We start from the raw sequence: 26,589 nt of genomic DNA, 5'->3' as shown, positions 1-26,589 counted from the left end.
GTAGGAGAAGTGAGATAAATACAAGAAGAATACCTGACAGAGTAGAAAAGAAACTGCTCTGAAGATAAAGTCGTTCAAAAGATCCCCAAATGCTTTTAACAACTTACCTTTTGTTGGAAAATCTCTTGATATTTGGGCAGTGTCTATTCACAACATCTGTTATTCAGTCTTGTCTATTCATCCTCCAGAAAGAATGAATTGTTATTTATTACCAAATATATGCCAACTGCAGGAGAGGTTTCACATTACTTCATGTTAACCTCCAAAAAACAAATTTTACTGGCAATATTGAATATATACTCAAACCTAGGTAAAGGCCATGTCACACAGCCATTACGTACATTGTGTGCATTTTATGACTTTTCGGTGTTTCGTGATACATCGGGATATACGTAATACATACGTGCTTTGTGAGTCCGTCATTTGTCGATGTGCACAGATGTCCGTCAAGGGTATCAGCAGACGGGTCTTTAGAATTGGTCAGTTTACGCGTATTTTTCATCGTTTATATGCAATTATTATGTAACTCTTACGCATTGTGCAGGATTTTTGCGAGATGCATACGCAAATGTGTGGCTTTCTACGACCATTCCACGTATGTCTAACTGACTTTTTACACATGTACCACTAATGTATAACTTTATTATCGCACATACGGTGCTCATATCACCTTAAAGTTAGGTAATTGTTGCACAAATCATTAATGAATTGCATATAAACAGTGCAATAATAACACACAGTTCATGTTTTACGTAGATTTACGTTTTCTTTGCGTTGTTTATTTGTACTTCTTCCGTGGTTTTAATGTGGTTAATACGTGATACATCTGTGAAAATTTCATGTTAAGACTTTTCCTACTTTTCCAACGTATATTCACGTGCGGACAAAATGAACAGTACGTAGTGGCTGTGTGACACGGCATTAAGCTAAGCATGAATTTACACAAACATCCATGAAAAAATTGTAAAAGTAGTCAAAATAATGGAATTTAAAAAATAATTAAACATTAGATCTTGTGGTTTGTGTTCTGTTTGTGTTGTATTCAACTTCCTGTCTTGTTTTCAAGGTTCACCCTGCCTGTCTTAGTTTGAGTTTGACTTCCCTTGTTTCACTCTCCCCTGATCGTTTGCACCTACAGTATGTCTCCTCAGTCCTGTGAGTATTTATGTCTTGTCTACTGTAACTCCCTTTATTCTGGGACAGACCAGCCTCTCCTCCCCCGTCTTCATCTGGTCCAGAATTCAGCTGCCCGATTACTAACGGGGACCAGACGGCGTGATCATATCACACCAATACTGCGCTCTCTGCACTGGCTGCCTGTTTCTTTTAGTATTGATTTTAAAATCTTACTCTTGGTTTTTGATTGTCTACATGGTCTGGCACCTCCTTATCTTTCTAAGCTCCTGCAGAGCCATCGTCCTCGTAGAGCTCTGCGATCTGTACATGTAGACTGGATGCTCTTAGTGGTTCCAAGGACTCCATTTGTGACTAAGGGGGACAGAGCGTTTTCAGTGGCTTCTCCTAAACTCTGGAATTGTCTTCCCCTGTCAGTGAGGTCTGCCAGATCCTTAAATGATTTTTAAATCTCTGTTAAAAACTCATCTTTTAGTGTTTTCCTTTATTGATGATTTATTGTCATTGTTTTACTGTGTTTCTATGAATTTTACCTATGATTTTAATGTATTTATACTTGTGCAGCACTTTGTATGTCTGGCAGATGTTAAAGCGCTATATAAATACAGATTGATTGATTGATTGATTGATTGTCACTGCTTTCCTCTTGGGCTGGTCCATTCTGTCTGCTTCCCTGTCAGCCTGTTTACCCCACCAGTTGCTTCTTTGGTTTCCCTGCTTAGCAGCACCTTTTGTTATATTAAAAAAATCCCTTGTTTTTGGAACCTCCCGCCTCCTGCTCCAACCCCACAACATAACATTAGAGGTGTAACAGTTCATTTTAACAGCAATTCAATTCATTTCATATCTTGTGATTGCCAAACCGATTCTTAGTTGATATTGGTTCCAATCGATACACTGACCTAAAATGGATCCTGGACATTTTTAGCCAAAACTTCAACCAGTGTGACTCAGAGATAAACACCTGGGTTCTGAACAGTCCAGGTGAAGTTTTCCAGATTCCTTGTATTTCTTGCAATATAATCAAGTGTAAATTGAATATACTAACAAACAAGAACGAATGTCAAATCCATTCACATTTTAGTGTACTAAAGTTCAGCCCATTTTAGTTTTTCCACATCAAATAATCCAAAGGAAACATTAGAGCATTCTACCACACTGTTTGGTCACATGTCTGTGCAAAACTCAGTGTTTCCACACATTAGACAGGAATGATGAACTGATCCTTTTTTATTTCCATTCCACATGTGTTGTCTGCTGTCGTGCACTTGGTGTTTTTACATTATAGTAAAATTAACATACTGTACCTCAATTCAAGTGGTATTTTCCAGTTGCAATATAATCCATTTGTTTCATTCTGAAGCAACTGTTTTATTGTACAGGTCAATTCAATAACAACTAGCTTCAGACAGATTGATCGGGTTGGAATATAAATTGGTTCATCAACTAATTCAATTAATCGTTACACCCCTACTAAGTATAGTAATCTGTATGCGTTAATAAACCTAGTTCTGAGACAGTTGCAGGAAACAATAACATTTACAACCAGATGTTGCTGCAACAGAAATATGTAAGCAAATATTCTAATTGATGTAATTCAAGCCAGTAGTTCTAAGGGGAATAGAAAATCCAATAAAATACTATTTTTGGCCCCAGGTTCCCTTCGAGATGTGGCTGCTCCTCTGTACAACCCCTCCACAGGACTAGACATTCAAAAGACCCACATCACCAGTACGGGTCAACCCCCATACAGGTAGACAGAGCAACAACAAAGATCAGATTTCATTGAACTCTCGAGGTTTGATTTAGATTTTAAAAAAGTGACATAGGCATTTAAATTTATGAATTATTATGGATAAAATGATGTTCTTCATTTATTTATTTACTTCCCCATATATATATATATATATATATATATATATATAGCTTATATATATGTATAAATAAAGCTTTTTGTGGTCACGGGGATGGTGACGCCAACTCAGCTACTGTTGGGTGAAGGAGGACAATTTGCAAGTCCAGTACAAAGACAGACATCCACACACACGCTCACATTGACACAGATTAGAGTCAGGAACAGATTAGAGTCACCAATTAACCTGTCAAGAATGTTTTAGGGCTGTGGGAGGGAGGCAAAGAAAACCCACTCATGTATGTGGGGAACATGCAAACTCCACACAGAAAGAACTCAGCTGGAGTTCTAACCATGGCCTTCTTGCTGAGAGGTGGTGTGCTAACACAACACCATCGGGCAGACTCACAAACTATATATGAACTAGATTGTATATTTCATGTACCACACTTTCTACACCACACAACGGATTATAAGGGGCACCATCAATAAATGCCCTGTTTCTTGAACGTATAAGGCACTTCAAACTTTAAGGCAAATTAAGTGAGACAAAGAGGTAGAGATAAATCCGCCAGTCAGTCAGACTTAGAACTTATTCACGTATTCACAACACCTGGAACTCCTAAACATGTCTGCAACACGTAGGTTGTGTTTTAGCTCACTCAATTGGTCTGATGTTTGATTGAGCCTCAGCTGATGATTTAATAAAAATAAAAGGCTTTACAATCTAAATCCTGCCACTGAATTTTAAAATAATCAATGAAAAAAACTATATCAGTTTGGAAACATGTAAGATGTATGTCTAGTAAAAAATCTGGGCACAAAAATATGCTTATAGAAGTCACCATTGACTTTACAATACGGTTTAGCAAGTTGAGGTAATTTTTACCGCTTACCAGAAATTATTTTATTCTACAACTTTTGTGAATGTAATAAACTTATTCAAACTTTTTTTTTTACCCGCTATAATCCTCATGTAGTTATCAGTACAATTCATCGACAGCTTTTATCAGTGAGTATTTACCTATGAAGCTGCATTCACACTGCCGTCAACCCAGTACGTTCAAAGCGGCAACTTCCAATGAAAGGTCTATTGAAACGCATGTACATTTTGGACTTCTGCATACATTTTTTAAGCCTGTTTTCAGGCTCTTTGTACAAAACGTATGAACGCACGTTGAAAGTTAAACCAGGCCGAACATTGACAAATCAAGGACTCAGATTTGGTAGTGATGTATGGATGGCGTCACTTAAATTTAGGGAAGTGCCAACCCTTTTTAAAAATTGTTTGTGGAGGACAAATTAAGGAGGGACAATTTCTGTGACAACTAGTCTTTTAAATATTGGAAAAGAGCTGTGAAAGTAAAAAACCTTTACACTTACCATAACTCTCTAGTTTTTTTTAACAGGATGCAAAATTTGAACCAGAGACTAATGAGATGGTTACTGATGGTTCAGGATTTCCTTCTTAACCCTTGTGCTATCCTAGGCACTTTAACATTGGGAGTTGGGTCATCTAGACCCACTAGACAGTTCGCTGTACCTTTTTTCTTCAATGATTTGTGATCTTCACTGGTGTCCATGGATTACATGAAATCTTTCCACCTTCATCCACCTTTGTCATGGTAGGGAGAACACGTCAATGTAAGGGTGGGGTCATCTAAGATAGCACAAGGGTTAATATCAAAAACAAAAAGGGAGCTGAGAAATTGGTAGCGGATGCTCTTTCGCACAGCATCCACTCAACCTAGGTGAGGGCTTCATGGGGGGCAGAAGTTTTCTCTTAGGTTGGGGAGTGTTTCAGCTGTGGCCGTAATATTGTTCTATTTGTATTTTTGGAACGTTTTTTCTGCATCTGTTTTCTTTGGTTTTCTGCTGCAGTGGGAGGTTCTGTCTCTTTCCTTTTTCTTTCCCTCATACAGTGTGTGCAGATTGGATCCCAAAGTGTCCGGAGAACCTGATTGGCTGTGGACTTCCAGCTCAGCTTTAAAAAATGCCACATCATCAGTTGGAGCCCCCCCCCCCCCCCCCCCCCCCATCTTTCTCCAGCTGGCAGCAGCAGAGCAATTGATAGATATTGTTAGAGGCTTTGGTCCTTGTAATTTGCTCTGGTGGTTTTTGTATAGTTCTTTTCATTGTAAATAAATTCCCAGCTTATTTTCAGCCTGGGTGTGGGTGACAGTTTTTGAGTCATAGGTGAATTTAGTTTTTCCTTTTTACCTTTATGTTTCAATCTTTTTAAAAGCCCCTAGACAGGGATGTAACAGCAAGATTCATGAGATTTACATCGCTTTGACATTTCACAGCAAGACTCGTCTAACTGTAGGCAGCAGACATGTGCTAGTAAAGGGTAGAAAGTATAAATTCCCTCCTTGCATGTCCAAGAACGTGCTTCTAGCATGTTCTTCATTGCATATCAGATGCCTGGTGTGAACATAGCATTATGCATGTCAGGAACTCTATGGAGACCAAGTATTCATTTATGAATGGTGCTTTCAATATGCATTTTTTGACTTGTAACAACAATCAGTTCAATATCTGTTCATCTTTGCTCCATAATATGAAGGTAAAATAAAAAATAAAATGACTTAGAAAACTTAGCCGTTGGAACTAAACTTATTTTTGATCAATTACAGGGAGTGCTAAATCGTCAAATCTAATATCTGAACTAGCTTTGGGGTAGTTCTGTTTTCATTTTCTGTCTTTGTTCCATTTTTGTTATTCTTTTTTTTTCCCCAATAAAAATTTCAAAGAGGTATCAATGGGCTTCTTTCTGCTATTCAAAGAGTGAAATTATTTTGGAGGAGCACACAAGAACACATTTTTGGTTCACCATCATTTACTATGCAGCACTGAGGTAAGTAGTAAAACTACATTACAATGCACTGTGAGGACCTGATGAATCACAGCCAGAGTCCTCCTTTGGATCACTTTCCCTCAAAATGCTCATGATCAGTTCTTAGCGCCAATCACTGACAACAACTTGACAGTAAATTGCAGCCATAAAGTTTCCCCAGAGACACCATGACATAAATCACAGCAATGTGCAGCATAAAACAAAAACAAATGGTCTTACCTCGAAGAACACTCCTGGCAGAGATTAAGATAAACTTTTTATGGTCAAAACAAAGTTCTGTGAGCTGGAAATTCAGTTATTCAAAATAAAAACGTTTTAAAAATTGTATTTAAATCACTTTATGAATCTGTGGGATCCAACCCAAGTCTAACACCATTGGGTTATTTGACTATTGTGCTCTTATAAAACAGGTCATTGTTCATTCTTTGACACTTTTACATTGGAGCTTCATGCTACAGTCACATATACAGTACAACTGCCACCGCGTGATGGGGAGACATTGGCAGAATCTTCAACATTAGCTGCCGCCTTCTTTTCTTTCTTTCTTCTTCACCTTTATTTAACCAGGATTTAAACTCATTGCAATTAAAAATCTCTTTTGCAAGAGCGTCCTGGCGAAGAGGCAGCTGCACAACAATAACACACATTTATCATTTCCACTCACATTCAATCAACATAAAACAAGACAGCCTTAAATAAAGCATTTGCAGTTTGATAGCTTTGTCTCACGTTTGTTTAAAAATAATTTGAAAGAGTGCAGAGAAACCCATTCTATTCATTGCATTCAATTTTTTGAAAGTCGTTGGCCTGGTCGTGAATGTAGACGGCGGGATTACGCCAATACGAAATCAGGCAAAAGCCACAGAGTAGTGATTGCCAGCAGAAGCTCTGATTGGACGATGTGTAAATGTTTCTGGATGGCGGCTGGCAGCGCACCTGTCCGAGTTCCACCGGCTGCCAGCCGCCCAATAGCCTGAGGGTATATAAAAGCCGGGCAATTCTGCATCACTGGTCAACTCAGATCTTGAGCACACATAATAATCTTGTCAATTTAAAAATGTACTACTTTTTAAACAACATGCCTCCCTAGAAACTCAGCAAGGGTAAAGCCCCGGCACCCAAGAAAATGAAGGTCCAAGCGGCGCAACCTCAGCGTCTTCATCCGATGAAGAGCATCAATGCATCAATGCCTTTTCCCCATTTATATACAGGACCCACAGTGGCTGGAATCGCCAGATGGACATCCAGTTATCACCATGCCCCAGGTCCATGTCAACAACCCTGATGGAGTGTCTGCGCTGCTACCGTCTGATTTCTTACAATCAGACGGTGGCAGCAAGATGGCAGTCTGAAATTGGCCGATCACCAGACGACTTTGGGGACTTGGAGACCCTCCTATCTGTCAATTATCCTGCTGCAGCTTACCAGCAACCCGCCTGCCACTGCAAAGCCCCTTTAATTGCAACTTTTTCTTCAAGCCTCCGTGGCCGCTGTGTGGGGCGGTAAAATGTGACCACTGCCTCCCGATTACATGGCGACGCCAGCCCACCAGCCAAAATTGCTGAAAAGCGAAATCTCCGCATGGTTCCATTTTGGTATATGTGACCTAGGGATTAGATCCCATGTTGACATTCTTTCGGCTACAGCAACTCTTTAATCGTTCACACAATTACCTGATTCCACCAGATTGTGAAGCGCAGAAGGCATCCTTATGCCGATGCAACAGTTAACAGTAAAGCAGTGTTTATGAAATCAGCATAATCAGCCAAGTCTGTCACGGAGAAAACGGACTTTGACACTTTACGTTGCATGACAGTATCAGTCTGGTTGACGGGAAGTGTGGGCGGAATTACTTTGCACCAACAGTCCCGCCCAAAACTCAGTGGTGAGTTTCTAATAAACTACTGCCGCTCTGCAGAAACTATCCCCTAGAAAACGACACAATTAAAAAACTATAAAATAAAAACTTTGGCTAAAAATGGCATGATCATAGTTAAAAGACCAAAAGAGGATGGGAGTGGGACTTTAAATGGCAGCATTACACTGCCATCACAGTGTTTCCCCGTATCCGCTGACCGCAAACGACCCCCTCTGAGTGTGATTATCCGGGCCCTCAAACCTTCAGGGTACTCTTCTGAAATATGCGGATCCGTAACAGAAAAGACGGACCTCAAAATGTCATCACTGAAGTGCAGGCGAGAGGAGTTTAGAAAATCATTTTGCCTTTAGTGGTGCTTTTCTCTGCCTCATCTTCCAGTGTAAATCTAAATAAATACCACAAATGCTCCTTCAGCCGATGTGCCAGACCACATAAATAGGGATGTAACCCAAAACTACCACTTTACACTGTTTGTACATGCTCTTCAATTCCAGCTCAGTTCAAGTTGTCAAAAACAGCTGGCAGAGCGACCGGCCAACTCTTGGTTTTGGCACAATTATTGAGCACGTTGAAGGCTGGCTCGTGGTAATGAGTTTTTTGCAGGAGGGCTAGTACTAAAGCACAGACAACTCAAATTAGACAGAAACTGTGGATGCTTTCATGCATTTAAGTAAGTGATATACTTCACTTAAACTGATCTGCTGCACAGATTCATCTTCACTCAGACATGCCCTCGCTGTGAAAATCACTTAATTGATTGCCAAGGAGAGCCTACGTTTAGATCTGATTACCCCCCTGCTGAAAAGCATGCACAGACTCATTTCAGGTATATGATTCACCAACATTCACCCCAGCGTCTTCTGAGCATCAGTGAATAGGGATCTTGTGTATTTCAGCTGGAGTCCCATTTACTGCATGCATTTTTAAGAGGCAGGACATCAGGAGCCCTAATTGATGCTCCATCAGAGAGCTGCTCCAAAGAGACCCTTCCAGGAGTTTTATCAACATACAAACAGACAGACAGCAACAAACGAAGATTCTGGTTCCAGACATTTTTACAGAAGTAGCTAAACATCAATTTCCAGATTCTGCAGAATACCATTGATCAGCATGTCATACCACTGAGAATGAGATCATCTATTATTTATCTATTTCCTTTAAAGCTGTGTTCATACCGAACGCGAATAACGCGTCGGTTCAGTTTCAAATGTGACGTCAATGTACAGACGTGATCAGAGGTCCTGCGGTGCGTTTTGAGTATTGAGCAAGTCGGTCTGGCAGGAGCACGTTTTGGCCGTTGCGGCTAGCTCTGAGTTCAAAAATCGGATCTTCGGCAAAAAAAACATGTTGTGTCAACCAATCAGGGACTCAGCTTTTGCCTGTGATGTGTTAGTGATCAGCAGGTGGAGTCCAAAGACAACATGGAGGAGAATCTGATCATTCTCATCCTGAACTTTAAGGTATTTTTCTTATTTGCATTAAGACAATAGTTAACAAGTTTTTCTAATTTTATTCTTGTTTTTTTTCCTCCTCAGACTAATGCAGGATAGCATGTAGTCCAACTGGGTCACAGAGAGGCGGAAGTTTCGTCTAAATTCAAACTTGAGTGGAATCGACTGGATTGTGAATCAAATTGATCCAGGAAATTCTTTGTAATACCCCACCCCAATATTGATAAAAGACAAACTGTTTCATTTTATAAAAATGTTTAACATAAAAATCTGTTTTAAAAATAAAATAAAAAATAAATTTTATAGTAGACCAATAAAAAAACTAACCATATTTAAGTACAGGGAGTTTTAAAAACACCAAAATAAAGGAAAAAAAAGAGATGCTTCCCCTTTTGTAGTGTTTGCCATCATTTGCGATCGATGCCAGACACTTCTTGGAACAGCTTGACTGCACTAAATTGATGTCATTATGTGACTGTTTGGTGCTTCGTTTGAGGCACTTGATCATGTTACCAAAACAGAGTTTAATCAGAATTGGTCTCAAATTAATTTGAACATCTGGCAAAAATCCCTTTCCCCGGAGCTGCCTTCAACTTAGGGTTCAATGCTCTTAGAATATATGCATCATTATTTCCCATGATGCTATGACATGATCTATTACCTTGAAAGGCAATTTATTCTAGCAGTGACCTTAGAACCACCTCACATGACTAAATGAGTCTGCATCCATTTTAGTTTAGAGTCAATCTGAAATGTATATAAATATATTTAAAGTAATGCAAAAAAAAGATTTTAAGCCTTATAAATCAAGACATTAAATATATATTCCCCTAACTACTTTAAATTTGAAGAATAAAACATTTAAGATGATCAGCAAATTGTGAAATTTAGCTTTTAGTCGTTAATTATTGAAATTTAGGAGAAGATGATTATAATAATAATCATTGCATACTATTATTAACCATGTAGATGAATATGTTCTATGAAAAATAACTTTTGGTTCATTGTATTTAGTAACTCTAGAAATTGTTTGCAACATTTCATTGTTGCTACTAGTTCCCAATTGATTTAGTGCAGAATCTTGTTCACTTATTGAGCTTTGCTGTTGATTTAACGACTGGGGCGGCCGTGGTGCAGTGGGAGGGCAGTCACCCACTGATCATAATATAGCAGGTTCAATTCCCGCTTTGCCCGCCTATGTATCGAAGCACCCTTTGGTGAGACACTGAAGCCCACCCTGCCCCTAGTGGAAGGCTGGCACCATCAGCGTGTGAATGTCTGAGTGTATGGGTGGATGGGACTCTGACTGTGAAGCGCTTTGGGCCTTCGAGGAAGGTAGAAAGCGCTATCCAAGGATACGCCATTTACCAAGGATACGCCATTTACCAAGGATACGCAATTTACCAAGGACACGCCATTTACCAAGGATACGCCATTTACCAAGGATACGCCATTTACCAAGGATACGCCATTTACAAAGGATACGCCATTTACCAAGGATACGTTATTTACCAAGGATACGCCATTTATCAAGGATACGCCATTTACCAAGGTGTTTGGGTCCTTTCTTTGCAAAGGAACAGAAAACACTCATCCACTCTAATTATGAACTGTATTTTTCCGCACTATAAGGCGCACTTACGAGCCTTTCCATTTTTTTTTTTAACCGACAGCGCACCTTATGATCCAGAGGGCTCTGTTTATAGATCAATTTTGGTTGTGTTTACTGATGTTGAAGTGATTTTGAGAGGTATACAAGGCGCTCTGTCAAAACGTCCATGTATTTCCGAGTTGCAAACAAGTTTGGGTGTTCACGTAAATATGCTAACTGGACTATGTTTTTTGTGGAGGTTGCGAGTTAGCATAGATAGCGGTGTAAGTTTTTTTTTTTTGTTTTACGTGTTACAAACAAGGTTGGAAGTGTTGTTAATATGCTAACACAGCTAATGTCTCCATCTACATCCTGCTCATACACTTGATGTGAACGCGCTGAGGCAGATGAGGGTGGTGTGTTCGTCCACTTAGCAGAAGCAGAGAATGCAGTGGCAAATAAACCAAAAAACAATTAGGCAAATTGCATTCTCTAGTCTAGGGCAAGATATGAGATATACCTTCTCTACATGAGATATAGGATCTTAAAGTCTTGCTTTATTTTTTATCTTGTCCGCTCTTTCTCTCTCTCTCTCTCTTATTTTCAGTGTTAAAAAGACATTCCTATGGTCACAGTTGCTCCATGATCGCAAACTCTAGTCGTTTGACATAAATTCTGGTTATACTACATGCGTAAAATTCCGGTTGCGAGTGACGTCACCAGCAGGCCCTAATGCGTCTTATGGTCCAGTGCACTATACGTTTGAAATCATTTTGAAAATAAACTATTTATTGACGGTGCGCCTTTAATCCGGTGCGTCCTAAGTGCGGAAAATACAGCAGTTGGATTCGATTAGATTTTAGTGCTGTGCTTTAAAACTTAACTTATTCAGTTCAGGATTTTCTCTCCAAATGACTCGGTTTCTGAAATCTTTTGGTGTTGTTAGACACATCTTTGCAAACCAATCTGGCTTCCTACAAGATCAGAAAGATCTATAATTTTCCATTAACTTGTATATTGTCAAGATTAATAAAGTTTTGACAGGACATGGGATTCCAGAGTCTGACCTTGGGTTCAGGTCATTCACGCCGATGGGAAGGTTTAGAAATGGGTTAGCAAAACTTCAGTGATTGTTAGTTAGGAATAAATCCTCTATTGTTGTCTAAACGTCTGCTCACATTAAGATGAACTGATCAACTTTATGTCAAAACACTATTTATGTGTATGATGGATTTAAGCGTCTTTTTAAATATATTTTACTTCTGAGACTGAACTTTTCTTCACTGGTGTATGGAGCCGTATAGAAATGGACCCTGATGTCATACATTTAACAAATATTTGGGCTCCTCTGTGCTGGTTGGATGTGTACTGAGGAAGTATTTACCCAAAATCTAGAACATTGTGAAACATTTAATTTGAAGAGAAAAACATATTCAGGACAACGTGGTAATATTTTGACCTAAGGTGATATTTAGTTTTTTCTTTTTTTTTAGATTTCCCTCTCTGTAGTATGAATCAGCTCAGCTGAGCTTCCAAAACCCTGCATACATTTACTCCGATCCACACCGCAAGACAGTTTCTTTTTGAAATCTTTCCTCATTTTTTTCTGTCACATTGCTGATATATAAATCACTTTTTTTTTTTTTGCAAAACTAGAAATGGAAGACCCAAACCTTTTTAAAACAAAGCTGCTGTCTGCTGCCAGTGCAGTTGTGGTATATTTAATGGCCCACTGTTGTTTAAATTACTATATGTGTAGTTATTTTAGTTATTTAACAATTATTGTACCACAATGAGCCAAATGCCAGACGGTGTAGCGTCAGGTTTTTTGCTTTTGTTTCAGTGGCATTTTCTAGTGTAATTGTTGTTCAGCTGTCTGTGACATCAGGTGTGAACAAAAAAAAATCCATCAATAAATAAGAACACATTTTAGATTTAAATATAAATTTACACAATTATGATTGCAATCATGACTTAGTTTAGTTGGTTTTCCTAGTGAGTGATACTATATAATATAATCCTTCACCCTTCAAGCTTTTATGGGACTGTACTGGTGTCTATGCAGCGTGTGATCATTGTGTGACTTACTTCTTGCTGTAAATCCTTGATGATTTTGGTTTTTTTCTCCATCTCCACTTTTAGAAATTTAATCTGTGGACAGAAAATAAAAGGACAAAAGAAGAACTGTGAGAGATTCATGATGATCACATTCGATATGGTCACATCTGCACTTTTGGGACAAAATGTTTCTGTTCCTTACAAGACTTTCATATTTTTTTTAAATGACCTCTAAACATTTCTTACATTTTTCATCAGGCAATAACAACATAAAATACATTGTCCTTTAAAAAAAAATACATTGTTGTATTAGACCGTTTATTATTCCTTTGCATTGGGCTGTTTACTTGTCCGTGACAGAATGGCATTTAGTTTACATTTGCTTAAATTTATAAGATGTTGTAACAGCACAGACTGAAGCTTGCAAATCTTCCTCTGTAGTTTTTTTTTGTGGTCTGTACCCAGGCTGTAAAACTAAGGCTTATTACATGAATGAGGACATTTGTTTTCAAGCTGACAGCGACTCAGTGACCCTTTAGTATGGAAAAAGCAGTTTGTCACTGCAGATGGCTACGCATCGGGGCCTCGGCCCTTTAAAAGGAACGAGACATAAATAGTTGTCAAACCCAATATTTCTCATGCCATTCTACTTTAGCGTCGCCTAATAAGTGTCCAGTCTTGTTTAATTGCTGGGCCCCTCAGTTCTACAAGCAACAAGTTCTAAATATTCCTGAGATACCACAACACCTGTTTTCCACTTGCTGTTTTATTCGTTGGCTCATCTGCTTATACCGGCTGAGTGTTTTCTGTGTTTACAGCAATCCCGTTATGAGCACAGCACACTTACGCTTGTGTTTAATGTGACCATTGCTGGTTTAGCAACTCTACTACCACTTTTCAACATTTTCCGCACTTAAAAGCTTTTTTGGCTTTTTTTTTTTAAACAAAAGTCTGCCTTTCAATCCGGTGCACCTTGTATATGGATTAGTTCTAGTGGTGCTGATGTTAAAATAATTTTCAGAGGTACACGGCGCTCTGTCATAATGCTTGGTTGGGTGTTATAGGGAATGCGATAATGTTGCCGATGTTTAGTCGTGTTTTTTTTGTTTTTTTTTCGTGTTACTAGCAAGTTTGGAAGTTAGCTTAGTCACAGTTTTAGCTGTATCATTTTTTTTTTTTACATGTCGCAAGCAAGATTGGGAGTTACAGGTATCGTGAATACCCAAACACGGCTAATAGTTCTAAGGTGGCCAATGTATAGCATGTTTACAAAAAAGATCCAGAGTCACGGTGAACGCAGTTAATAAAGTCCGACTGATTGAAAGCCTTATATCTGATTTCTGTCCTGCTTAATGCAACTTATACACTATATTACCAAAAGTATTGGGTCGTCTGCCTTGACTCACATATGAACCATCCTATAGATTCAATTTGATGTCGGTCCACCTTTTGCAGCTATTACAGCTACAACTCTTCAAAGACGGCTGTCCACAAGGTTGAGGAGTGTGTTTACAGGATTTTTGGACCATTTGTCAAAAAGCGCATATAGGTGAAGTCACACACTGATGTTGGTGGAGAAGGCCTGGCTCTCACAGTCTCCGCTCTAATTCATCCCAAAGGTGTTCTATCGAGTTCAGGTCAGGCTTCTGTGCAGGCCAGTCAAGCTCATCCACACCAGACTGTTCCCACAAGGTTGGGAGCATGGAATTGTCTAAAATGTTTTGGTATCCTGAAGCAATCAGAGTTCCTTTCAAAGAACTAAGGTGTCAAGTCCAGGTCCTGAAAAACAATCCCACACCATAATTCCTTCTCCCCCAAATGTCACACTCGGCACAATCCAGTTCAAAATGTACCATCCTCCTGGCAGCCTCCAAACCCAGACTCATCCAACAGATTGCCAGATGGAAAAGTGTGATTCATCACTCCAGAGAAGGCGACTCCACTGGTGTGTGCTTTACACCACTGCAACCAACGCTTTGCACTTGGTGATGTGTGGCTTGGATGCAGCTGCTCAGCCATGGAAACCCATTCCACGAAGCTCTCTGTGTGCTGTACTTGGACTAATCTAAAAGTCACATGAAGTTTGTAGCTCTGTAGCAATTGACTGTCCAGAAAGTCAGCGACCTCTTTGCACTATGCGCTTCATCATCCGCTGACCCCTCTCTGTCTGCTGAGTTGCTGTTGTTCCCACACTCTTCCATTTTGTTCTGATAGAGCTGACAGTTGACTGTGGAAAATTTAGGGGCGAGGAAATTTCATGACTAGATTTTTTGCACAGGTGGCATCCTATGACAGTTGTACGCTGGGATTCCCTGCGCTCCCGAGAGCGGCCCATTCTTTCCCAAATGTTTGTAAAAACAATCTGCATGCCTGAGGGCTTGGTTTTATCCACCTGTGGCCAGGCCAAGTGATTAGGACACCTGATTCTGGTCATATGGATGGGGGAGCCAATACTTTTGGTAATATAATGTAGTTTGGCATGCCTTAAATATGACATAAGTTTAAAAATAGACCATTAACTGACTGCAACTTATAACCCAGTGTGCAAAATAAGTTTAAATGTATTTATTACATTTAAATTTAATAAGATTTTGGATCCAGCTAACTATTGGCCCTCTAAAGTTTGAGGAAAATTGTGAAGAGTAAGATTTAGAGACACACTGTTCCTATGAGACTGCTGTGCCCCACCCTCATCCTCAAGACTGCAGAGAAAGCTTAAGAACACTCATCCATGTCTCCAGCACTCTGATCCAGAGATGTTTTAACCATTTGCTTGCCCCATTCCAAATAACTTTAATTTGGATAGGATTAATGTTTAGCAAAGATGTTGTTACAATCAACAAGCTTACCTATTTAGAAAGTCGGCTCAAGAACTCTGCTGTGTGTGTGCAGGACTGTCAGCATGAACGTCAAAGTACAACTCCCACTACTGCATGTTTAATATGTGCAGGTCTTTAGACAGCTACACTGATGTGGAAGCAGAGGATACATGACTAGATCTTAATATTAAAAAAAAAGTCTGCACACTGGATTACAAGGCACACAGTTGAATGGTCGATCTTCACAATGATGTCACAAATAGGGTGCGCTGAACTAGAAGGTGCATTAACCCTTGTGCTATCCTAGGCACTTTATCGTTGGGAGTGGGGTCATCTAGACCCACTAGACAGTGCGCTAAACCTTTTTTCTTCAATGATTTGTGAACCTCACTGGTATCCATGAAATCTTTCCACCTTTATCCACCTTTGTCATGGTAGGGGGAACACGTCAATGTAAGGGTGGGGTCATCTAAGATAGCACAAGGGTTACGAGAGATGAGACTGTTAGTAAGTCAGACTTTATTAACTGCGTTCAAAGTGATTATAGAATTTGTTTGTGACATGCTACACGTTAGCCACATTAGCACATTCAAAATAGCTGTGTCTAAAAACGACACTGTAACACTGTAGCAACATTAGTACATTCACAATAACACCCACCCAGAGAGCAATATACCCGTCAAAATGAACACTGGGATGTTCTGACAACAATGGCGGACAGTGAAGCGGGACCCGGAGTTGGAAATAATTACACCTTTTTATAATTAATATTAGAAAATAAAAGTGGGATCAAATAAGCCAGCCAAGGTTGCTAAGCGACATTCTCCGATGTAACAGGTGGAATTATCTAAAGTCTAGACTTGTCCAAATTCACAGCCGTTAACATCCGGTCTACCTGCTCGGCGAAGGACCTGCCCAACGTTGGCGGGGAAGGCCGCGACCGTTGAAGGTTGCAGCCCTCTAATTTGGACGCAGCCGCTGTTTAGTTTCTACAAATGTAGATGATAAGATGAATTGTTTTGACTTATATTTTACAACTGGGATTGGTTTACTTCAAGCAATCAAAACAAAACAAAAAAAGCCAACAAAAAAGTAAACATAGATATATAAAAACCTAGAGGTTATTCATTTCTGACTTGACTTTGTACTTTCAAAGTGTAAATCTACTGAAAAATTAGCTGCATTTAAACCAACTTATATGTTCCAGTTGACTCAGTTTGATTTGGCTTGGGCTGCGGGGAATTGAACTAATTTTTTATGCACCTAGGATTTAGGGTTTTAAAAGGAAATGATATCAATGTCAATGAAACAGCAGATGGATTTTATGCTGCTCAAATTAGCTGGAAAAAGAAAAGCCTCTACGATGAAAAGATATAATTAAAAGTAGTAATGAAAAATACATTTTACCATTTATATTTTATAAACAGTTTGATTTACTGTGGCAACCCCTGTAGGAAGCTGTTGAAGATATTTCATAGCTTCCTTTAATTTGAAAGTCTAATTTAATTTGAGTCTAGGAAGCAATATTTTGCAAATCATTTATCTTAGTGTTTAAACATATAAAAAAAAAATCGTCAAGTTTGAGATATGTAACAAATAGACTCCAAAAACATTCCAGTATTATTTACAAATGCTTGTTTTATTTTTGAAAATTGAAGGTTTAATCCTGATCTTTGTTCATTTTCCATCTTTTGGTAAACATATGTGGTAATTGCAGGCTGATTTTTAGCCCTGCTTCACTACAGGAGAGGAAAATTGAACAAAGTATAAACAGAAAAACAAGCCACAAAATTCCAGAATACTTTGCTGTTCTATTAATCCATAAGAATTGGCAGGAACAGCACCTGAAATGTTAATGTGCCATTGTTTATCTCAGAGAGTGCAGACTTGATTTGATTGCTGATTGCAATGTAGAGGTGCACATTCAACATCGTGACTGTGCATCAAAATTTGGTCCAATCGCAGGAAAAGGTTTTCATTAGTGTATCCCAGGAACATGCCGGGTGAGCGGTGAGTGGAGCCACACGGGCCTCATGTTGATTTGATGATAAAGGCATTGGCAGCAGAACAAGGAAAGGTCTTGAAGGCAGTATGAGGGCAGAAATGGGAGACAAGCATGTCGGAGCTCAGCACATGCACTAAAACAGAAACATAAAGAAGGAGTGCAAACAGACATTTTTAAATCATTTTGTGTTTATGCACTTTTATCATTGACTTCTTTCATCCATTAATTCTTTCCTGTTTAGTTCAATAAGGTTCATAAGTGTCTGTATTGATAACTGACATCTTAGCTTCTTTTATCATACATGGCTGTGTTTTTCACATACTTAACACGTCTTCGTCAGAGTCGTCCTGTTCATTTAAAGCAGGGGTGCTCACACTTTTTTGGCATTTGAGCTACTTTTGAGACGACAATGTCTTGAAGATCTACCTATATATAAATATATATATATATACATGTATATATGTGTGTGTGTGCGTGTGTGTATATACATGTAGTATTTTGATACTAAAATACTGTTTAATAAACATAGTATTATGAACTATTACACTACATAACATTTTTTATGTACTGATAATTCAAAAACGACACGGTAAGAGATACTTTTGTAATTACAAATGAGGTGTTTTATTACAAAATCAGAACGCAGTGACTATCGTATTTCATGCTCTCCTGTACACCGTGCAGTGAGGGAGAGCATGGCATTTCCAAAGCGCGGTGCGATCCGGGCCTCATAAACACTTTAGTGGGTCTGAGTGGTCTTCTGGCGGGGACTTGGCGTGCCGCGGTGCATGTAGCGACTTTCTGATGACGGACAGAATTTGCGCTTGGTGTATTTAAACACACATGTGCAGTGACGTAGATATCAGAGGATGTCCCTTTGGCCGTTCTGCATGTCAATCAAGCCCCATACTTCTCGGGGAGAATTTTGATTTGCTGATGAATTTGTTAGAATTTTATTTTTTGATCATTTATCTTTGCTGGCCTACAATCTACTCTCATGTCTTTGAAGATCGACCGGTTGATCTTCTAAGACGATCTGGTCGTAGGGTCAGCAGTCCCAAAAGAAGAAAGAGGCTCAGACCCTTTTTTCCCCCAGCCAACTTCTGTCAGTTCTTCATGGAAGATACCAAAACTCTCCCAAGGAAGCCAAGAAGTACAATTTCTCCAGTGTGGCCTAGATCTTCAAAGGAGTCTCCCCCTGGTTGGATGTGTCCATAATATTCACAACTGCTCTTACAGGTGGATACGGACTGTCTGTGGGCAACAAATTGGGCAAACCTGTATGAGGCGCGCAAGTCGAAGATGGCTGAGTGAAGCCATAGGGCGTACATTTTTATGCACATTTATTTCTATGGGCATGCTGCCGGCGACAGGTCCTAGCAAACACTTATACAAAAATGTAAGGTCAAGTAAGGGGGAAGTAGGTGAGACGCAGGCACGTTACACTGACTTTTCATTTTTTCAACCTCACCAAATCCCGTGCACTGCTATTCAAGTAATAACAAGTGATAACACCGCTGCGGACTCGAAATGAGGAAATTAGCCAATTAGAGTGTGGTTTGTCTGGGTTATCCAACAGGCACTCAGCTACGGGCACTTATGTTTTACCTGCCTAAATCCTTTGCTCGCAGGTAGTAAGGAGCCAGTGGGTGCACCTACTAATGGCTACAACACGCCGTAATCGCACCAAATGACAGCATCATTCATTCATTATAAGTGCAATTACATTATTTTTTACACAAACTGCACTTACCACATGAACGACAATGGTGCATTCCATTTTCATGAGGTGGCCGCAAGGGAACTGAAAGCCACGGCCATGCTCCCCTTAAGGTGTGGCCGTACCTGTTGACGACCCACACAGTCCCGCACAATCTTAAAAACCACAACACTTGTACCGGTCAATTCCATCAAGGTCTCACGAAGAGACTTTGGCTCCGTACAGATGGATCTGTTCTTCACAGCTTGTATTAGGGATCGTTTACTGTTTGTCCAAAGACAACGACTCACCACCACAAGCGAGCATTTGGGCATAAATTGGCTAAGTCAATGGAAAGCTTCTGACTCATGCATTTAAGGTAAGGTCAATGCATGGGGTATTCCACCTTTTCCCAGCCAAGAACCATGGCTAATGACTTGCTGATTTTCATTTCAGCTGCTCTGATGAGTGCTGGAGGTCATGATTTGCAGAAGCCAAAAGGGCTTTTCCATCCCCAAACACAGAGATTGTAAGGCTTTAACAGTAAAATCCTTTTGGCATCCTGCTGTGCCAAAAGAAAAAAAAAAAACGTAGTTCATGAAAAGTTTCAACAGAAATGACAAACCTGGCAGAGTTCAAGTTTTCCAGGATTTAAGTCTGACTTACTCCCAGCTTTGCAAACCAAGCTGCTGTTCTGTTTGTATAAGGATTGAAAGGCCCCCATTCAAGTGTGTATACTAGACCCCCATATTACTCCTCACAAGATATACTGAGGTAAACTGCCAAGACAGTAAGTCCTTGATCGTACATTTTCAATGTTGTTTTTGGGAATCCTCTTTTTTTCTGGCGCGTCACCAAAGATCAGCCTTGGGAGATGCTAGAAGGAGCCTCAAAACATTATTTTGTGCAATGTTTAAAAGTTACGGAAGTTAGTGTATACTTAAAAATATCATTTGTTCGAGCAACTTAGTTGACACATTTTTAGGCCTTCTTTTAGAATACAGCTTTAGTTTTGTTTTTTTATTTTTACAATAAAGCAGTTAAGACGCTCAGCTTTTTGTTCAAACTTACAGAACATGAACTTAATGTTTTTCCTTTTTGCTATTGTTCACTGCATCATACTTCATGGTTGTTTTTCCTGACGGATGAACTTTATAAATGTTTATAAATGTTCTATTCAGCGAACTAATTTGAAAATAACATTGGTTTAGATCAAATTGGATTTTGATAGCAGCTATTTAGAATAAACTGAAATACGAATTACCATATTTTTTGCATAATAAGTCGACTGGAGCATAAGTTGCTGTCTACACCGGCCTCAAAACAAAACCAAACAAAAAGAAAAAGCAGGTGGCACGCAGCTCCGTGCCATTTCAGATCGCTTCATTTAAGAGCTGAGAGATGGAAGCGTGAGCCGGCTGTTACGTAATGAGCATGGATCACAGAGGGGCCTGTGTGACAGGTGAAAGTGGCTGGTTAGGGGAGACTGAACACTGGTAGTGAGGTCAGCTCTGTCTTACCGTAGCCTGCTGCTTCTCAGCTCTTTCATTTGCCTCATCCAGCTGCTTCTGCAGGGCTGCCTGGAGGGACTTCATCTCCTCTCTGTCATGTGGGAGGGAAGTCAGAAACACCCTGTTAGCACATCTTTCTCAGACACTCAGAGGCCTTCACTGCTCTGCCATAGAGTGGCTCACTTTAGTGCTGTAAAGACTGCTGAGAGTCACAGTAGTTCATGTGAAGACGATTCCATTTTTTTCCTTCTGTTTTTTTGGTGGAAAATTATACAATTGTATCAAAACAGTAAGGAGACAATGCCATTATTGACATGCCTAACAAAAAACACATTTAAGAAATGATAAAAGTTGTTTTTAAAGTTGTTTTAAGGATTGTTTTAGGGACTATTTTCAAAATGTACCCAGTGGTCTATTTTTTAGCTCAAATAATAAACCTGGGTCGTTTTCTCGAAATAAGTTTCTATAGAATGGTAGGAGTTCAAATTTGCCTCTGAGTTGTGGACGGGTCACTGATACTCAGAGCTCTCTTTTTACAGGCTCTCTGAGAGCTCTCTGTTTACAGGCCCCTCACACCTCCACCCTAAAGTCCGTGTCCCACAACCACTGTGTACATTATGAGCGTATTGCAAGGAGAAAAATTGGTCATGTCTGAATATACGTGGAAAAAGTGAGAAGAGGTGTGGTCTTTACGTGAAATTTTCACAGATGTATTATGAATGAATCACATTAAAACCACAAAAGTACGAATAAACCATGCGTAGAACACATAAATCAACATAGAACATGAACCGTGCGTGATTATTGTGCTGTTTATATACAATTAATTAGGGCAATAGCATAATTTGAACGGGATATGTGCGTCGTATATAATAATAATTAATTAATTAATAATTGATACTTGATTTATCCCACAATGGGGAAATTCGCATCTTGATCCATCCCCTGGGGGGAACAGTGAGCTGTAGACTGGCCGCGCTCGAATGCGATATAAAAGTTAAACATCGTTGGTACATACGTGAAAAGTCAGTTAGACATACGTGGACAGTCGTGCAAAGCCACAAATTTGTGTATGCATCTAGCAAATATTACGAACAATTGCATAATATTTACGTAATAATTATGAACTACATAAAATGTTTATAAACTGCGTAACTCTCAAAGGACCGAATATTTTGAACAGCTTAAAACCAAATTCGCGTAAAGAGCTCCTAGCTGAAACACCAATAACATGTTTTTCATCAGAGTGGGTCTAGAAATTGTTGTTTTACAGGCTCTGTAGATTACTTTCTTTAATGTGTGACTAAACTTTTACTATGTTGAAATGTTTTTTTTTTTTTTTTTAAGTTTTAAACTTTATTGTGAATACCTTAGGGGTGTAATCGACAATTTATAATTCTACAATCCAACCAGATTATCTGTCTGAGGCAAGTTATTAATCAAATAGCCCTTTACCAATAATAAAAAAAAAAAAACGATTTCAAATTGAAATTATTTGGTTTCATCAATCTATGAAAAAATAATTTGGATTGGGTACAGTATAGTTTATTTACTATATCGTAAAAAAAACAACAAGAAGCGCATCACAGTGGACAACAAACGTGATGTCAGCAAAAACTGATCAGTCCATCATTCCAGTTATCTTCACCTCCACTGTTCAGTATCCAGTTATCTATCTCTGAGTCACATTGGTTGACGTTTTGGATAAAGATCTTCTGGATCCATATTAGGTCAGTGAATCGGATCGTTCAAATTGTATCGTCAACCACAAATGATGAAATTCAAAGAATTGTTGTTAAAATGAACCCTTACACCAATACTACGAGGCTATATTTTGAGTACGACTCCGATGGACAGCTAAGATACTCTCAAAGACTAATAGTTCTTTCCAGATTTGCATAAATTTATTTTACTTAGGATATTTTTCTTTAGGAACCATTTTTCCCCCCCTTAGAACAACTATTAGATCTCTCAGTTCCTGTGAAAAATGACCAGCTTCAACAAGCCAGAACTGTACAGGAATTTGTGTGTGCGGACCTAAAGGTTATACTAGATGGATGCTTCAAAAAGTGCACACTGCCACTCTGCATATGTTGTAATGAGCAGCGTTTGACTTTATCCTTGTTGCGTGAAGATTCCCCCTGCATTTGTTACGGGTCTAACATGAATGCTAAATGCTGTGCATTAAAATGCAGGGACTATTTCAGCACAGCTTGATGTTACTGTGCACAGATAACAGCAAATGCACAATGAATTATTAATGGAGTTGGGAAGTGATGCGGGTCAGTGCTTTCCAAAATGCTTGTAGAAATCACGTCATGTAAGGCAGAGCAGTAAGATTTGAAGTAACAGCCTCTTTACTATTTCAAAATATGGCTGTGAGTTTGAAAAAAGAAAAAACTTAAGCTATAAACAGTGATGCGCAGAAGCAGCAGAGAGTACAATAACCCTTCATGTTTGTGTGGAGTGGGCCTCAGAGCTGGACAGCTTTATAGTTTAGTAGCCAGTGACCATGTCTTTTAGCATACGTTTACAGTAGCCGACATTTCTTCTTCACTGCAACCAGCCAACCGTCACTGCTTTGGCATTTTGATTCATAATCCCGTCTCAGGCATTCCAGACATGCAAACATTTAGTCACACAAACAGGATGTGCACAGTCCAAGCTGCCAGCGGAAAACACAGACGCGGCGAGATGCGCCCTGTTGGCCCAGCAATTCAAAACGCTTTTTTGGACAGCTGATTTTAATGTCGCTATAAGATGTAACATTTCTTCTGTGTGTGAGTGTGTTGGTAAATATTTTCAATGCATTGCAGTTTGCAGCAAAAAATTAATTTCAGGATGCAATCAAATCTCTGTAAAGACTTGTCAAATATAAATGACTGGCAATGAATCACCTGTCTGCTTCCACTGTGATGGAGTCTGTTAGTAATCACACTTGGCAGCTGCAGAAGTGCAAAGGGTGGATTAATAACACTGGGAAAAAAAAAAAAAATAGTGGCTCACTAAATGCTTGGTAGGCAACACCAAGCCAAGTTTAAGCTTTATGGTTTCAGTTTGATGACGTGTGAGCTGCTGTGGAACTGCGATGGGCTATTGATTGGCTATCAACATACTGCAAACATGAGGTCGGACTTCAATCAGGCTGACATTTCATAGAGCATCAGGGGCCACAAATGACTCCTAATCTTGAACAGACTCATTACACACAACATTAATCAGACTATTCTACCTGGTCAGGCACTTTAAATAAATCCAATTTCTCTGCGCGCTCACTAAAGAATTAAGCACTGAGTCACAGATGGTTGATGTGCCTGCAAGAAAATGAAGAGTGGTCCATTGTTTTCAACTGTACAGGCCGAATTTATGATTGAACCCTGCATTATCCACCTGCTTCTATCTACACCCATAAAAAACTGTGAAGCACCCGACACAGACCATAAATGATCGTAAATGTTGAAGGCCAGAAAGTGTTTTTTTTTGTTTTGCTGCAAAAAAAGGGAAAATACTGTTTAAAAATATTTTCTTTTTTTCATCCAACTACAAGGCAGCAACTGCTGAAAGGTGTTGTAGACTGCCATTGGACAATGGTCATAAAAATTACAAGAAAATTCTTTATTTTTTTGTGATTCTTTTTTTTTCTCTGCCACTAGCACACCGCTGTGGAGGGATATGAAAAAGGTGCACACTGATTAAAGAAAAGTAGTCCACTGAGTGCACAGAGGGTCTGCATTAACACAAAAAAGTCCCCTTACTCTGATGTCTTTTGGAGTTCTGCCATGAAGTGTATGCCGCAAAACATTAGATCTTCCATTTGTGCATATAAATCAGTTTATGTGCATGACCAATCAATCCACAGCATAAACCGTGAGTGTGGATTTACAGATTACTCTCCTATTTTTTTTCTTACACACAGCCTTATTGGATTTCTATAAGGCACAGTTATCATTTTTCAAAATAAAAAATATTTTCATTCATGTCATTTTGTTTTCCATAGAGTTACCTAATTATAAAATGGTTAATGATTACAAAACAATCTGCATATATTTTATGAACTTTAACAACTACAGCTATTATGCCTCAGAAATGAAAAACGCATCATTTAACAAACATTAAGTGAATAGACTTTCTATTTTCTAATATTTTCTGTTGGGAAAATAACTCATTTGCATTTTAAATAATAATGGTAAATGTTTAAATGGTAAAAAGAAAAAAGTAAGCCTATTTTCTAAACTATTTGGCGCACTTAACAGCTTTCATTTTTTTCAACAACAAAAAAAAGGCTGCCTTTAAAAATCCTGGAGGGCCTTGTATATGGAAAAATTCTAGTCGTGCTAACAGATGCCGAAGCGATTCAAAGAGATACATGGCGCTCTGTCAAATTGTTGATTAATCACATTGGGTGTTATCGTGTGTACGCGAAAGCAGCTAACGTGTAGCGCTGTCAAACTGTTTTTTTTTTTCTTTACGTGTCACTAACTAGGTTGGGAGTTAGCGTAGTTACAGAAACATTTGTTGTAATGGTATCAGTTCTTTTCTTTTCTTTTTTCTTTTTTTTTACAGGTGGCAAAAGAGAGTGGCGGTTAGCGGCATTGTGAACAACCTCACACTTTAATAATGCTAACATGTAGCGGTACCTGAATGCGTAACTAACTAGGTTGGGAGTTAGCATAGCCATAGTAACGTTTGTTTCAGAGCAGGGGTTTTAAAATTGCAACCCGGGGGACCAATGGCGGCCCGCGGGAAGATTTTTTGTGGCCCGCAAAAAAAGAGAGCCAGAGCAGGTTCCTTTGAGGAAAAACGTTGTGTTGGCGAGGAGAAAAGGCGCTTTCAAATTGTCACTATGTTACAAATCATACAAACTATGACAAATTTACCGGCGAGGGGCGCAACAATAAGCTCCAACAACAACAACGAGGCTATGCTGCACAGTAGATAATGTTTACAAAAATGGCTAAATCCAGTGAAGCTGTGACAGCAGCTAGCTACATTGTGGCTTTGGAAATGGCGTAGCAAGCCCTTACATGACGGAAAATTGGTAAAAAGAATATATGAAGAAAGTAGCTGACATTGTTTGTCCAGAGCAAAAGAAAGTCTTTCAAATGATACAATTACTAGACGAGTTGAGGATCTGGGCAGCAACCTCCAACAGGATCTGGGAAAACATCTGGAGAGCCTGGTTAATTGTACAAATGACACTTGGTCATTAAAGTTATTAAAAACAACTTTTTCTGTTTATCCATTATTTTCACCAAACTTGGCCCCCTGTCTAATGACGAGTACCTAATTTGGCCCGCCGCTGCAAAAACTTTGAGAACCCCTGTTTGAGAGGTATTGGTCTGTTTTTATGTCTTGCAAACGTAATACTCTAACACAGTTAACACTTTACAAGTGGCTGACATGTATCAATAGATTCCGTGCTCGCTGCTTTTTATTTATAAACTGAGAATATGACGTCAACAATTTCAGAAGGCAAATTCTAATTGATCTGAGTGTTTTATAATAATTGTTTATTTTGACCCCACAAGATAGCGCAAGGGTTAATAAAGTCTGAATGACCGAAAAGCTTATCTATGACTCTTGTCTCGCTTTATGTGTTCCTTATACATGACGTAAGTTGGAAAACTCATTGACAGTGCTCCGTGTAATGTGGGGAACCCTTTAGTCCAAAGAATACGTTACGTAAAATCCAAGGCTCTTTTTAATGCTGCCTAAACACAATTTATTTGCTAT

General features: G+C 39.1%; 1 protein-coding gene across 3 annotated transcripts in view; it reads right to left on the bottom strand.

The window, feature by feature from the left end:
* luzp2 (leucine zipper protein 2) overlaps nucleotides 1–26,589 on the bottom strand; it is a 238,038-nt gene that overhangs the window by 94,446 nt on the left and 117,003 nt on the right. For all 3 annotated transcript variants that reach the window (XM_023952501.2, XM_023952509.2, XM_023952504.2), the window contains exons 4-5: nucleotides 20,866–20,947; nucleotides 12,853–12,915 (exon numbers count right to left, since the gene is read on the bottom strand). In XM_023952501.2, coding sequence (XP_023808269.1) covers nucleotides 12,853–12,915; nucleotides 20,866–20,947 — 145 coding nt within the window. The remainder of the gene's footprint in view (nucleotides 1–12,852; nucleotides 12,916–20,865; nucleotides 20,948–26,589) is intronic.

The sequence above is a fragment of the Oryzias latipes genome, chromosome 3 (assembly GCF_053564925.1).
Source record: "Oryzias latipes strain Hd-rR chromosome 3, Olatipes_Hd-rR_3.1".
NCBI lineage: Eukaryota > Metazoa > Chordata > Actinopteri > Beloniformes > Adrianichthyidae > Oryzias > Oryzias latipes.
The sequence above is the reverse complement of the archived record's forward strand: the minus strand, read 5'-3'. Positions and strand labels throughout refer to the sequence as shown.